The sequence below is a fragment of the Equus quagga genome, chromosome 6 (assembly GCF_021613505.1).
Source record: "Equus quagga isolate Etosha38 chromosome 6, UCLA_HA_Equagga_1.0, whole genome shotgun sequence".
NCBI classification, from domain to species: Eukaryota; Metazoa; Chordata; class Mammalia; order Perissodactyla; family Equidae; genus Equus; species Equus quagga.
In genome coordinates this window covers 85,094,223-85,108,642 of record NC_060272.1, presented here as the reverse complement: position 1 = coordinate 85,108,642, position 14,420 = coordinate 85,094,223, and the positions used below count along the sequence as shown (strand labels likewise).

Genomic DNA, 14,420 nt, shown 5'->3' with positions numbered 1-14,420 from the left:
CCGTCCTCGGCGCCCTGGCCGCGGGTCGCACGGCCCTGCCCCGGGGCGCGCCCGAGGGGGCGGCGGGCGAGGCCACGGGCGAGGCTCGCGCTCCCCGCGCGGCCCAGGCCCCTGCGGGCCCCGGAGGGTGCGGGAGCGCGCGGGGCGAGGCTGTCGGGCGGCCCTCGGGGCCCGTGGTCCTGTTTAAAGTGCTCCGTGGTCTTTCCACTGCAGGTCGCGAAATGGATTCGAGTGAACCGGAGACCCCGAAAACGAAAACGAAGGGAGACCGAAGAAGTGTTTGAGAAGGTAGGGCTCCCCGCGAGAGCGCGCCGGGTGGAGTTCTCGCTCAGTCTCCCCGTCTGCCCCCCGGACTGGGTCACACAATAGAGCAGCATTTTTTAAAAAGTTTTATATAAATGTACAGTAAGCCGTAAATTTACGTTAAGAGTTCTATGGAAACGTTGGTCGGTATTCCTACTGATTGTCAACATCCTCTGTTCTCCTGAAGTGAGAACGACCTGGGATGGAGATTTGTTTCCTGCTCCTTAGAGAGAGCAGCAGGACGTAAGTGGGCTCCATTCTTATATTAGACCAGTCGTATTTACTATGGCGGTGTTAGGGTCTCTGAAAACAGGGTGGGGGTGTTCTGAATAAATCGTCCACAGTGTCAAACGTCTCTGGTTGTGATAGATACAGCGGCACGCTCACTCATTCAGATTTTAGAGTCATCTCAAAAATGGAGGGAGAAGATGGAAGAAGTGGATGACTTTTGAAACACTAGGAGGAATTTTGTTTACTGTAAAGCAAATGAGAAATTGTTTTCCTGAATTTAGAATTCCAACAGGTTACTTTGCAGAAGTTTGGACTACCTATTTCTCCTGAAGTCGTATTAAGTTAAAAGTTGATTTGTCATTGTAATAAATATTATGAAATAAGGTAAGTAGTCTGTTTTCTAAGTGACTTTTATTGAAAACTCTTAAAAGTGAATAATATTTCTACAAATGTTACAGCAGGTATGATTTTTGTTGCTTTTGGTTAATTATTTTCCCGTTTTTTGATTCTTGATAGCACCAAGGGATTAAAATAGCGGCCTGTTGTTTTTCTGTTGCTAGAATGTATGATGAATCACTCCTGATTCTGAAGCCAAATTCTTGCTGATAGCATTGCTGCCAACTTCTGTGATGTGTTGCCTTAGTATGGGCATTGCAGTGTCCGAGAGCGTGCACAAAGCACATCATTATGAAGGTGACACCAACATTTCAGAGTGCGTTTGAGGGCACCAAGGGTAGCTTCTAAGAGAATTGTAAAAAGAACTGGCCTAGGAGTACAGGCATTTGCAGCTAGACCTTCAGTGTGTGAAAAGTGGCACTACAGCCCTTCCCTTTTTAAAGAGTCATAGTTGTTACTTCAGTTCAACGGTAATAGGAAAAGGTGTCACAGTGAACAGACTTTAGTTTTCTGACCATACTTCACCGTGTTATGGTAGGTTGTATTTGTTTACCTTTCATGCTTTAGGTCTTTTTTAAATGTGAGGTCATGAATGAGATCATAAAATGTCCAAAGAAGGAAGAATAATTACGGCTCGCTTAGTGTTTAAAAAAAAATATTTTGTAGCTATTTTTTTTTAAAACCAAAGATAAGATTATCCAAACGCACAGCATATCATCTATAGAAGGGGAAGCCCTTATCTTTGCAGAGTGTTAGGTACCATCACTGTCCAAATGTGGACTAAAAGTAACCGTATCTGTGACACTTAGGATCTGACCACTGCCTTCTGAGAATGAGAAGGGAGGGGACTGAGGATTTTACCTCCCCCACAGTGGGAGCTCTTCGCAGAGCCTCTCCCTGATGGAGGCCGTGGTGTTGGAGCTTACAGGGAGGATGCATGGCTGACTTTTCTTAGAAAATGTGGGCAGCAGTTTTAAAGAGGATATGAAAATGAAGTAGGTTGGGACCAACGTGCCAAACTTCCTTTCAAGGAATGAAGCTTAAAGCTGACTAGCTTTGAGGATGGAGGAGGGGACGGCAAGAAGATGGGACGTTTCTGAGTTGTATCAGAGAATATTAACTATCAGCGTCTCCAGTCTTTCCTCCCGGCTCTGCACAGCAGCCGAGCCCTTTGCCCACTGCTTTGCCTCTGTCATGCCTAGGAGAGGGTTTGGAGCTCGCTGAGGCAAAGCATGCGATATTTTGAAGCGCGAGGTGAAAGGGAGTGCAATCAGCCACCAAGGAAGAGCATGAGAGCAAATTCCGAAAGACCCAGAGCCAGCTCTCCTGCGCTGGTAGCCAAGGTGCAGCCCCCGATTGCCCCCAAGTGTCTATTCTGAAATACAGATCGACTTTTGTGTGGTAATGAGTATTCAAACTGAGGTCATGTGTTAACCTTTTGCTGAGATTTGAACCTGTTACTAATAGGAATGTAGGTGGTTAACTTTCTGTTGAGTTTAATAGCCTTTTTAAAATGTCTGCCATGCTGCAAGTAGAAGCATCTTAGTCTTTTTCTTCTCTCATGCAACGGCTGTATTTTTCTAGAACATTAAAATAACACTATGGTATTTCCTGCTTTAGTTCATTTTATATTACTGTAGAAAAAGAAAACGAGTTTCTATCTGCATCTTCAGGACTGGTGCAGGATTCAGCCTGGATGAGTGAACTGTTCTGTATTGAACTATGCTAGGGCCGATGTAGTCTACATGGAAGTCGAAATCTAATGATGTACACCTGAAATTTATATAATGTTATGAACTAGTGTTAACCTCACTAAAAAATTAAAATTGAAAAAATTAAAAGCCCCCAAATTATGCTAGGGTCTTAAAATTTTTCTTCCAATTTTTACTGACTTGTGGAAAGCAGAGTCTTTTGATCTGCCTGAGGAAGAAAAACAAAGAGCAGTGATACAAGCCCAGTGTGGAAACGGGCATTGGGCGAGAAGTTACACAGAAAGAATGTAATCTTACAGGAGCTGTTTGTTTTCCCCCTTAAAGAAAATCTCAGAGGTGCTAAGTAGTAGGCACAGCCTGATGTAACTTGAAATACTAGTTGAGTTTTTTGGTGAACTCAGAAGGAGAAGCAAAACAAACTTACCCCGTGCTCAGCTGTGGGTTAAAATAACGAATAAGGAAATAAAGTGCACTGGGTGAGTGAGAGGCACCACCGGAGAAGTGATGGAGGATGTTCCCCCGGCCTTTCTTGGCCGGCTCTTCTGCGTTGTGTCATTCCCACCCACCCACTGGATAGCTCTGCTGTCTACTGTTTTCCTTTCTTATCTTCCTGAAGATACATCATTCTCTCTTGTGCATCATCTTACTATCTTCTCTGACATTTATTTCCATTTTGTTTTATCTTCATACTTTAGCCCTCTTTCCACTGATATAACTGAATTCCATTATACAGTTTTTGTTTTCTTCATTTTAAATTACAAAACTCACTTCTCTTTTGCTTCTGGTCCTTAGATGGGTTTTCTTTGCATTATGGTATTTTTTCCTTTTTCATTATTTTGAGTTCCTTTTATTTGGTTTGAATAATTTGTGCAACAGAAAGGCCAGGAGAACATAAACAAAGAACAGTTAGGAAGAATGGATCAGTCTGCTCTGCAAGGGGCAGCTTAAACAATGGTGATTGCAGCATTGAATTGTATAATGTGTATTTTTAAAAATAGCGTTAATAGATTTTACTAAACAGCTGTTGGTTTTGGAGGAAGAACACACATTTCTTTTCTGCTTTTATCATTAACTGAATCAAAGAAAAATACAAATTATCTGTCGCATTCAAGGATTGAGGAGTAATACGACGTTTTTATGAATATATACACGTAGAATAATATGAAGTTTTTAATAATTTTATCAGTATTTTAAGGACTAGGATATACTGTAAAATAATATTTTGTGAAATCGTTTATTTGAGGAAAACATATGAATCACCTATGATTCCTTTAGAGGAAGAAAATTCCAATTTCCAGATTTAAAAGAAGTACCCTTCCCACTTCATGTGTAACTGATAATATTCACAGAAAAAATTTTAGAATACTCATTTCTGGCCATCAGTAAGTATGTATGGTGATGTCAGAAATGTTCATTGGCATACTTTCAAAGCATTGAAAATGCAGCAAGACTAAGATTGGCTCCTGTTACCAACGAGCAGTCCTTTATGTGTGTTCGCTTCCAGGTGAGAGGTCTTGGTAAGGCTGAAATTGTCTGGCCTCTGTTACCGTTAGTCATAAGGAACACTAGCAAATGATTTCCAACAAAAGCACCCTTTAGGGTTACCTTAATTATTCTTCACTGCCAGAACCTGAAAACAATACTCTTGAGCATAAAATTGTTTAAAATTTGGTAAAATTTTCCTTGAAATATCAAGTGAAACATAAAAATCTAGAGAGAGAGTTGTGAAAATGTGGACTTTATAGTATTTATTGGCCATTATAGTGGGAGCCAAATGATAAATTCTATTTTCTGAGTCTTTGAGAAAAATGCTGGAGTTATTTTCTTTGTGATAATGTCCTTCCTAAATTCTGGAGCATTTTCCCTCTACTTTTATTTCATTTGTTCTTTCCACACACTTGATTCTGAACTGCAGTCACTGGTAATGTTGGTATGAATAATAATTCACAGATTTTTTAAGTTGTATGTAAAACCCAACTGAGTTTATGCATTTTGCTACATTTATTGCTCCCTTTAAAGTTTTATACACTCTAAGAGAGTTCTTTTACAATTCTAATGTTGGAATATTCAACATGATAAAGGTAGGTATACATTTTAAACTAAGAAAATGCTGCTGTTTGTCTTTTGTGACAAAGGTCTGTTTTATATTTGGAAAACAGTATTTAAGACTAATAAAAATTATCTGACTCTTTCTGGGACCAGTAACTGCAGACAGCAACTATGTTAGGCATGACCATGGAGCCATCAGGATACAAAGCTTGGTAAGATGTCACAAGATGAATTTAAGGAGTACTGAGCCAAGAGTCCCTTCAGCTTGTAGGAAGTACGTATGTCGCATTTAGCAAAATGGTAGGAACGAGCAGCCAGTGTTACGCAGCGGAGGCAGCATTCGTGTTGAGTGGCTTCCCAGGCGCTGGTGCTCTTGCCCAGTGAGAATTGATAACTCGTTTACGTTTATATAAGTGTAATCTCTTACAATAGCTTCGTTGACACTTGATCTCCATAGGAAAGCTTCATGGATTCTAATGAGTCGCAGCTCTTGAGGCACCAGCCCCCCTCCCTAGCTGTGAGTGGCTTTGTGTCCTGTGTTGTACTGGTTATGCCTTTGGATGACAACTTACTTGAAGGATGGGGGGAGGCAGAGTAATTTATTAAAAGTAATTACAAAGAAACCAAACAAAAGGAGTAATTACAGTGCTGTTAATATACAATTTGTTATTTTATTGCTGAAGTATTTAGAACTCGGTCTTACTTGTGCGTCTCCCTTTTTTCGTTGTAAATCTCTAACAAATACATAATTTATTGAATTCTCTGTGCCCAGGTCTCAAGTTAGATCTGGTTTCTCAAGATCTTGGCCTTTTATTGCTTTTCCTCTCTTTTTTTTAAGCTGAACCATGGAAGAATTGCTGATAAAATGTATTTTTGGTAGCCTCAGGAAGGAAGTCTGATCTGTATAATTTTATACCATTAAATTTTCATCTCTTCTGTAGATTTATTTTTTTAAGAATCTGCAGTTTAAGAAAAAAATCTTCTGAGAATTCTGAGTGTACTAAAATTCCTTCCCCTTTTCGACTAGCATAACAGGGAAAATTATAGTCATCCACTCACCATCATGCACTCATTCACATTATCTTAAAAAGAATCTTTGAATGGAACTATTAGTATAATAATAGCTGATACTTGTCATGTGTTCTAAGTGCCTTACCTGTATCATGGCATGTCAGTGCACCATTAAAGTGGTGTCACAAACCGGCAGTATGATGTGAGGATGTTGTAGGCTGCATCAGACGCTTTGTGAAAGTAGATGAGGGATAAACAAATCAAATAATTGCTTGGGAAAAGAATGCTTTGGGCAAAATTGAGAAGTTCTATTTAACACAGGCTGTTGACAGTCCTAGACCACCAGCGTAAAGCACACATGTCTAAATTGGGAAAATCTCAACCAGCGTGTATTTTGAAAACACTTGGAAGTGTGCAGATAATTATGCTATTGTTGATTTTAGGAGATATGGTGCCAGCAGCCGTCGACTCTTCTGTGCCATGAAAGATGAAAGCCATTTTAATATAAAACATGAAGACTTTGGCTGGAAAGGGGAGGTGGGCAGATAAAAATTTCGTGGCTTTCTAGTTGCTTTTATAGGAAGCATTAGTTACAGTCCTGTGACACATGCTTTACTTGACAGTCACTCTTGTCCTAGGCATTTTAACGAGCTGCTGTTTTGTGCCTGGTATGATATGGCACCAATAAGATGCATTATTTTAGTAGCACCTACTGGTGTCGATATAGTTTAGGGCCTGTCATTGTTTCCGTTAATCTTCGGCCGACAGTAGCCTGTATCTTTAAGTCTAACCAACAGGTGTTTCATTCATATTTCTGGGTCTCTGCACATAGCAAAAATGACACTCAAGCCTTGTATCTCCAATACTTAGAAAAGGACTGGATCACGTGCAGCCTCCATAAATATTTGTTGAATGAAGTAGATGAATGAATCCCCAAAATGGCAGTTATCTGATAAAGTCATACCTAGCTATTGCATTTTTAAAACATTTTGATGTCCAGGTTTTTATTTAATTATTTTATTCTTTAATGAGAGAGGTTTTCATTAAAGGACATTTGGTAGAACTTTTCTAGCGTTTGTCATGGGGCATCTTTTTCATCCCTTCTATAAAGAGAGTGCAGAATCAGGAAGGTTTGACACTGCTCCCAACTCTGCCACCTAATTATGTGCTCCTTGAGTTTGTCACTTGACTTTTGCTTTCATCTGAAAATCCTTTTATTTAATAGGCCAGTTAAGCCAATTTACATTCAATATAAAATGAATATGTTTGGCTTTGATTCTTGCGTAGAGTTTTATGATTTTTTTGGTCCATTTTTTGGTATTTAACAAGGCTTGTATTTTTGTTCTAATGGATACTTTGATATAATACATTTTTGCCTCTCTTGTCTACTTTTTTGCTCTTATGTATTGATTCCCTGCTATGAGCAGTGATGAAATTAGATATTAACTTTTTCTTGCCCCTCCCCTCTTTTCTTCTCTTATGTGACTTGAAATACTGTCTTTTTACTTCCAGATAATACCTTTAACGTAGTCAGTAAGTCGGCTGTATTTTTCATGTATTCTTTCCATTCTGTCCCCACCTTTGATAGCTGTACTGTATTTATGATGTCAGAATATATAGACATTACATACTACCCTGTATCCTTGATAAAATCACTTAGTTTTAGTTCTGCAAGTAAATCCTATATTTAAGGCTCATCATCCGCTCTTATATTGATTTCGGTCATTTTGGTTTTTTGAAGCCAGTTCTGCAGTAGATTTCTCAGGAAGAGCTTGGGGCAACCATGTTTCCTGAGTTCTTGCATGTTTAAAGTTTGTGCTCTTTATACGTGAAAGTCACTTCAACTAGACATAAAATCCTTGGGTCATGTTTTCTTAAGTATTTTAAATATGTTACTCCATTGTCTTGTGTAAGACATTTCAGAGTGACCTGTCTTTTCACCTGGATGCTCAGATTTTTTTCTTTAAATTCTCAAAATTTTATTCTAACGTTCCTTTGTGAGTCAGTTTTCCCAGTTGTTGCTTGGCTTTTTAGCTTTATTTTCCTCATTTGTAAAATGAGAATAATGATAACTTTTCTTGCCTGCTCAGTGAGTGGATTTGGAGACCAAACAAGATAGTGTATATAAAGTGCCTTAAATTTATTTTACTTTCTTGTGACCTTTTAAAGTCCCTTGTTGTAAGAAACTTGAAAATTTAGAGTGCTTCATTTTATGGGCAGTCGGACTTGAGTTGACTCTATATTTGTGAGAAATCTGAAGTGGATACTCTGAAGCCTTTTGTCTACATCCTGACAAATAGTCTCCCCCTGGTTCCATGTGCTCAGCAGTTTTCTGCGCCTGCACGTGGAGGACAACTGGTCTAAAAGCAGCAGTGCTTTCTGAAAGTATCTCATTTAGAAAACTCTAGCTCCGCTCTGTTCTCCTCGCAGTCTTGCCCGTCATATGTTAGTTTCCCACACAGATCTCTCGGTTTACGTGATCTTAGTTTATATGTGCATAGAACGATACAGAGACAAAAATTAAAGGACTGTTTTTCAGATAATGAGGAGAGCTGAAGACCCAAGTCAGTGTAATCAGCCAACATGTTTTCTTGGATTTGTTGTACATAAGGCCCTGTGCAAGAAGCTGCTGGAAAATACCAAAGAAACAGGAGATGTCATTTCTGGCCATTGGAGATAAAACATTCAACATATCAAAGATCATTTACAAAGCAGCATGTGATAAATAAATCCAAACCAGGGTAGCGCACACTAGGGACATGAGTATAGTATGCATTTTACCTGAGGCTACTCTGGCCTAGAGTTTCCATGCCTGGGCCTTGTTTTGATAAAGCAACCCTTTACACATGCGGGCTGGAAGTTATGGTGGGAAATTGGGTAATTGAATTAACCGAATCCATTTTAATGCTTTTACCTGATTTGTAAGCACAGATAGGAGTTTGATTGACATACATATAAATAGTGTTAGTGTCTTTATTTGAATATGCGATTTTTAAAAATAAATTCGTCTAATGTTTTGCAAGTAAGGCTGGAACCCATCATAGAAATTCTGCTGACACTTATGAATCAGGGTGATTTGGAAACTCGAGTCTAGAAATGTAATACTGCCTATAATTCTGTTCATAACACATTCCTTGTTAAATTCTATGTTTATTTAAACAGTTTATTTACTAACTTCATTGCATATCCACAAGATAAAAAACCCTGAGTAAGGAGTAGAGAGTACAGAGGTGAATGGAAAACAGTCCTCAAAGAATTTACAGTTGAGATGTAAAAAACTGTGAAGAGTAGAAAACAGTGTTGACTCAAACCTGTATCGGAGGTTCGATAGGTATGTACACAGAGCACTGTGAATCTTGGGTAAGGAGAGGAAGTTGTATCGTTCTGGGCTGTTTGCCTTGTCCATACTGAGAGCAGGGTACAAATATTTGTTCCAGTTCGTTCAATTTTTGTTATTTTGTAGAATTGAGGATACTATAATTTCTTAGAATTCCGATTGTCTTCATGAGAACCTATGGAAACTGTGAAATTAGTGTTTCTCTTTGGCTCACTAATGTAAAATCAAGGTGCTGAAGCAAGTGTTGGCCACCTGTGAGCTGGGGGACATAAAGTTTTTAATCTATTTCACTCTGTTATTTTTCCTTTTATTTGCATTGTTAAGTTTTGGGGGGTTTTTCCTTCCCTGTAAAATGTTTGGTCGTGGGGCAAAATGGGAAATGAGAATGTTTCAGAATTAGGAGGGTGACTTCAAGTTCCAGAACTTTGCAGAATTCCAATCTCATGATTTTTAGACGTTGTTTTGTCATTCAAAAAGCATCCCACACGTTTTCAGCACCACAGATAAAGCATGACCTCTTTTTCTTAAAATTATTTTTAAAAAATAGTTATATACTCCTTCTATGCTTCTGATGATGAGAATAATGGACTCATCAAGTGGGCCACAAAAATGGTGTTAAGTGTATGTCCAAGTCACTTAACAATTTATGTATCTTTCTATAAATCAAGAAATGTTGGTTTTTCAGAGTATTAAGTTCTAAATTGTACATCTTTGAAGATTCAGCTTTTCTATATATGAAAGCAGGAAAGCAAGTTGATTTGCAATAATTAATACTAGAGAAATCATATAAAATGGGAAAAATGGTCTCAGAATATATTTTTTTACTTTTCTAGCATTTTCATAGAAAAGGCAACAGTAGTCATTTTTTTGTGGCCTCATTTATAACTGAAAGCTGTAAAGCTCATGCTTTTAGTTTTCTGTGTCCAAGAAAAGAAATTCATGATATCCATGAAGGGAATGAGATGTTAAAGGGGAACAGCAGAAACAGTCTAGAAGAGAAACAGAACATACCTCTGGATTGTGTTCGTATACAATTTGGTGTCTGATTTTTTTCTCCTGTCTCCTCTCACACAAATTTTAGTTGTCAGTGTTGAAGATACACCTGTAACATTTATTCCTGACAATGGCGGTAAAGGATGCTGAGTGCTCCTGTAGACTACAGAAGATGACGGTTCTGATTCTCTCTCTGAACACCTTGATTGAGTTATATGTCGTGTATATTTTGTATGCCATAAAATTCACCCATATGCAGACCGTTGAGTTTGAAGAAACTTATACAGTTGTGCAGCAATCACCACAATCTAGTTTTAGAACATTTCCATCACCAAAATGTTCTCTCTTGTCCATTTGTGGTCAGTCCCTGTCCCTACCCCTAGCCCCAGGCAATTGCTAATCTGTTTTCTGTCTTGATAGTTTTGCCTTTTCTAGAAATTTTGTATCAGTGGAATCATACACACTTTAGTCTTCTAGACCTGGCTTCTTTCATTTATCATAGTGTTTTGAGGTTTAGCAGTGTTGCATGTATCAATAATTTGTTCTTTTTTATTATAAAGTAGTATTCCATTCATTGTCTGGATATACTACATTTCGTTTATGTGTTTCTTTTTTTTTTTTTTTTAAAGATTGGCACCTGAGCTAACAACTGTGGCCAATATTTTTTTTTTTTTTCTGCTTTATCTCCCCAAATTCCCCCGGTACATAGTTGTATATCTTAGTTGCAGGTCCTTCTAGTTGTGGCATATGGGACGCCACCTCAACGTGGGCTGACGAGCGGTGCCATGTCCGTGCCCAGGATCCGAACCAGCGAAACCCTGGGCCGCTGCAGCGGAGCGTGCAAACTTAACCACTTGGCCACGGGGCCGACCCCTGTCTGTTTCTTGGTTGACAGGACATTTGGATTTTTTTGCAGTTTTTGCTGTTAGGAACAGTGGTTTCCCTGTCTTTGTGGAGACATTTCTCTTGGGTCGACACCTAGGACCCATGTGACTTGGCCATATGGCTGGTGCATAGTCAACTTTTTAAGAAACTGCTAAACTGTTTTCCAAAGTGGCCGCACCATTTTACATTCCCACAACAGTTTAAGGTGCCCAGTTTCTTTACCTCCTCATCAGCACCTGACATTGTCAGATTTCTGTATTTTAGATGTCCTCATGGGTGGTGAACCATGCTTCTGCACTTCATGCTTTTATTTCTTGTGAGGACCTGAAAGTGTTTACATACCCTCATATGCTTTTGTCCCCCCTTTTACAGAGCAGAAGGCAGTAGCACTGTAAGAGGAGCATCTGATGTCTGACCCGGGATCCTCAGATGAGTCATCGAGCCTCGAGCCCTCGTATGGCAGTTGGAGTCCCAGCGACCTGCTTTTGTTCTGACTCTTGGCTCCCTGTGACTCAGGGTCCTGTTTGTCCTCGTAGCCTTGTTAAGAGTGGTGGTTTTGATATTTGTAGAATGATCATTCTTATCCTCTCTAGAATTTTACCTGATGAAATCTGGTTGTTTTCTGCAGAGCTGTGGCTGTGTCTTGGGGAGCTGACCCTCTGCTCCTTAATTGCCATGCGTAGGCCATGGCTGGCTCAGGCCTGGCTCCCGAGCCCTGTGTCACCATGTGTCATCCTGTCAAAGGGGGTAGATACTTGCCTCTCCAGAGCCTTGAGGGGTAGTTAAGTGAGGTGACTTGTCTAAAACAGCTGGCACTTAGTAAATATTTAATACACTGTAGAGTACTTCTCCAATAGGATTGTGAAAGGCTGATTACCTGCTGGCATGTGGATAGTAACACTATGCATTTGATTTGTTCTCCTTCATGACAGTGAGACAGGAAGACATTCTTAAGTTTATTCACAGACTTAAAGCAATCAGCCTTGGTCTCTTGCAGTAGCCATTCCTTGGTCTGCAGCAGATTCCGCAGTAGTGCTTTCACAGCTGTGCATGTCTTGTCTCTGTGTCTTGACTTTCTTCAAGAAGACCGGTCATGTTTCTCAGAGCCACTGTGTGGTTTTATTTGCATCTCTCTTCAGTTTGTCCACTATAGTAGAATAAAATTGTCATTGTTTCTGTTCCAAATTGGAAGCTCCCAAAGTGTTCTTCAGGCTGTCGGTAAGATTTGCGTTCTAGAGAGCTCCGTTTTAGATCAATCTACAATCATTTTTTATACTAAATAAGTCCTTGCTTTTGTTTCTTTCACCCACACTGTTTTGAAGTTTCTTTCTTTTTTTTTTAAGATTGTCCCTGAGCTGCATCTGTTGCCAATCTTCCTTTTTTCTCCCCTTTTCTCCAAAGGCCCCCAGTACGTGGTTGTATATTCTAGCTGTAGGTCCTTCTAGCTCTGCTATGTGGGACGTCTCCTCAGCATGGCCTGATGAGCGGTGCTAGGTCCGTGCCCAGGATCCGAACTGCCAAACCTCTGGGCTGCTGAAGTGGAGCATGCGAACTCAACCACTTGGCCATGGGGCCGGCCCCCAGATTTGAAATTTCTTTGAAGACTGGTGGAACTTATAGAGATACTTAGCTAACAAAAGGCACTTACTCTCGGACACATCTCTTCCATTGTCACTGTGTGATGTGTTTCTGCTCTAACAGAAGGTTTCAGCTACCTCTGGTACCTCTCACTAGACAGCATTACAGCGTTCAGTTTATTTCATGGCAAGAGTCAATTCTAGTACAGGTGGTTGTCTGTGAAATGGTTATTTTCTCTGAAATGATTCTTGGCCATGGTGAGTTTCTAAATGTTAAAGAGAACACAGTTTTTGGATCTGTGGAAATCTCGTCTTGGTACCATGCTGCTGCACAGAACATCGGAAGAGCTAAAATGTTGAGGTAACTTCAGAAAATAAAATCACCACCAGCAAGGAGCTGTTTAAAATAACTAGAAAAATTATAAATCAAGCAACTGGAGGAGTGTGCTAGTGAATATATGTTGTGAAAGCTACTTGAGGTTCTAAACACTCGTGTGTCCTGGGCTGCAGAAGAGGAAATGGAGGAGGGAGAATGTCACCTGGGAAGTTGAACAATTCTTGTCATTTTAGGGCTTGATTTGGGAGGCTTTAAGGACCAGAGTTGTTAGATGCGGGGAAGGCCTTCCAGCCTCTCTAACTCTAGCCCTTAGTTTACATGTGAGAATATGGAGGCCCTGGGAGGCTTTAGGGCATAGGCCAGAGCCCAGATCTGTTCCCCACTCCACCCCCCTTTTTTTTCTCTCTTTTCAACTCTGCCTGGGGAGCTCCCCACAGTAGGCTGTGAGGCAGAGCGGCTTTGAGTTCTGCGTGAGGAGAAATGAGTCAGCCTGGTCTTTGTTGGGTTGTAGGGCATGTTGGAAAGAAGGTCTGAGAGACTCAGGAGGCCCCTACAAGGCCATCCCTTGTGGCCTAGCACCACCTCCAGAGTGAGGGCCTTTTCCAGGTTTCCAGAGAACCGTCCCCTCCTGGCTTGGTTGGGTGTGGACTGAGCCAGATTTTCAGGGCTCAGTCATTCCAAAGAGCAGGCAGAGACTTCAGGGTGAGGCAGCTGGGTGTCTGCAAGGGTTGACATGAAATTTTGGTTTTCATATTAGTGAGTTTTACAAGGCACAGATCATTTGAGGTTTTGTGATACTTGTCACAAACCAAGCAACTATGACATGAAAATGTTGCTGTTGTTTTGTAATCAAACATAATTATGACCAGATAACTAGGCATTTTATTTTGGAATACAGTAAAGGTACTCTCACAAATGCCTTTCCTTCAGTCTGTGCAGATATTTTCTTTTGGGTAAGGAAGATTAGCCCTGAGCTAATACACCTGTTGGCACTCTTCCTCTTTTTTTGCTTGAGGAAGATTAGCCCTGAGCTAACATCTGTGCCAGTCTTCCTCTGTTTTGTAGGTGGGATGCTGCCACAGCATGGCTTGATGAGTGGTATAGGTCTGTGGTATAGGATCCGAACCCGCAAACCTGGCCCACTGAAGTAGAGCATGCTGAACTTAACCACTGGGGCACAGGGTCTGCCCCTGTGCAGATGTTTTTTAGTGTATGTGTTATTACTTTTTCTAAAATGCAGGGTTGCTTTCCATGTTTATACATAATTCGTACGTTGATGTATTGCAAATTTAGGGTTAAGTGAAGTTTTTCTACAGTTTCTCTGACTTGGCTGTTTGCTTACAGGCTGAATCAAACCACCTCCACCCCCAGAACAGTGTTGATAAAACTAATGCTGAACTTGGATTAGGAAAGGTTTGCTTCCCCAGAACTTTCTGTACTGTTGGCAGGGCAGAGTGAGTGGGAATGTTATAGTTTAAGAAAAAAGCTGCTTATGTTTTCTCTGCAACGCAGCTGACAAATACAGAAGGATAGTGTCCAAAATGAGCAGGTGAAAACCAAAGGTAAGTACTGAGCTGCTTCAGACTTGT

The 14,420-nt window shown here is 40.3% G+C and overlaps 1 protein-coding gene across 1 annotated transcript in view; it reads left to right on the top strand.

Annotated features, from left to right (window-relative positions):
* Positions 1-14,420, top strand: part of AOPEP (aminopeptidase O (putative)) — a 332,639-nt gene that overhangs the window by 255,695 nt on the left and 62,524 nt on the right. Inside the window, exon 15 of the mRNA XM_046663936.1 lies at positions 214-288. Within this exon, the coding sequence (XP_046519892.1) occupies positions 214-288 (75 nt within the window). The remainder of the gene's footprint in view (positions 1-213; positions 289-14,420) is intronic.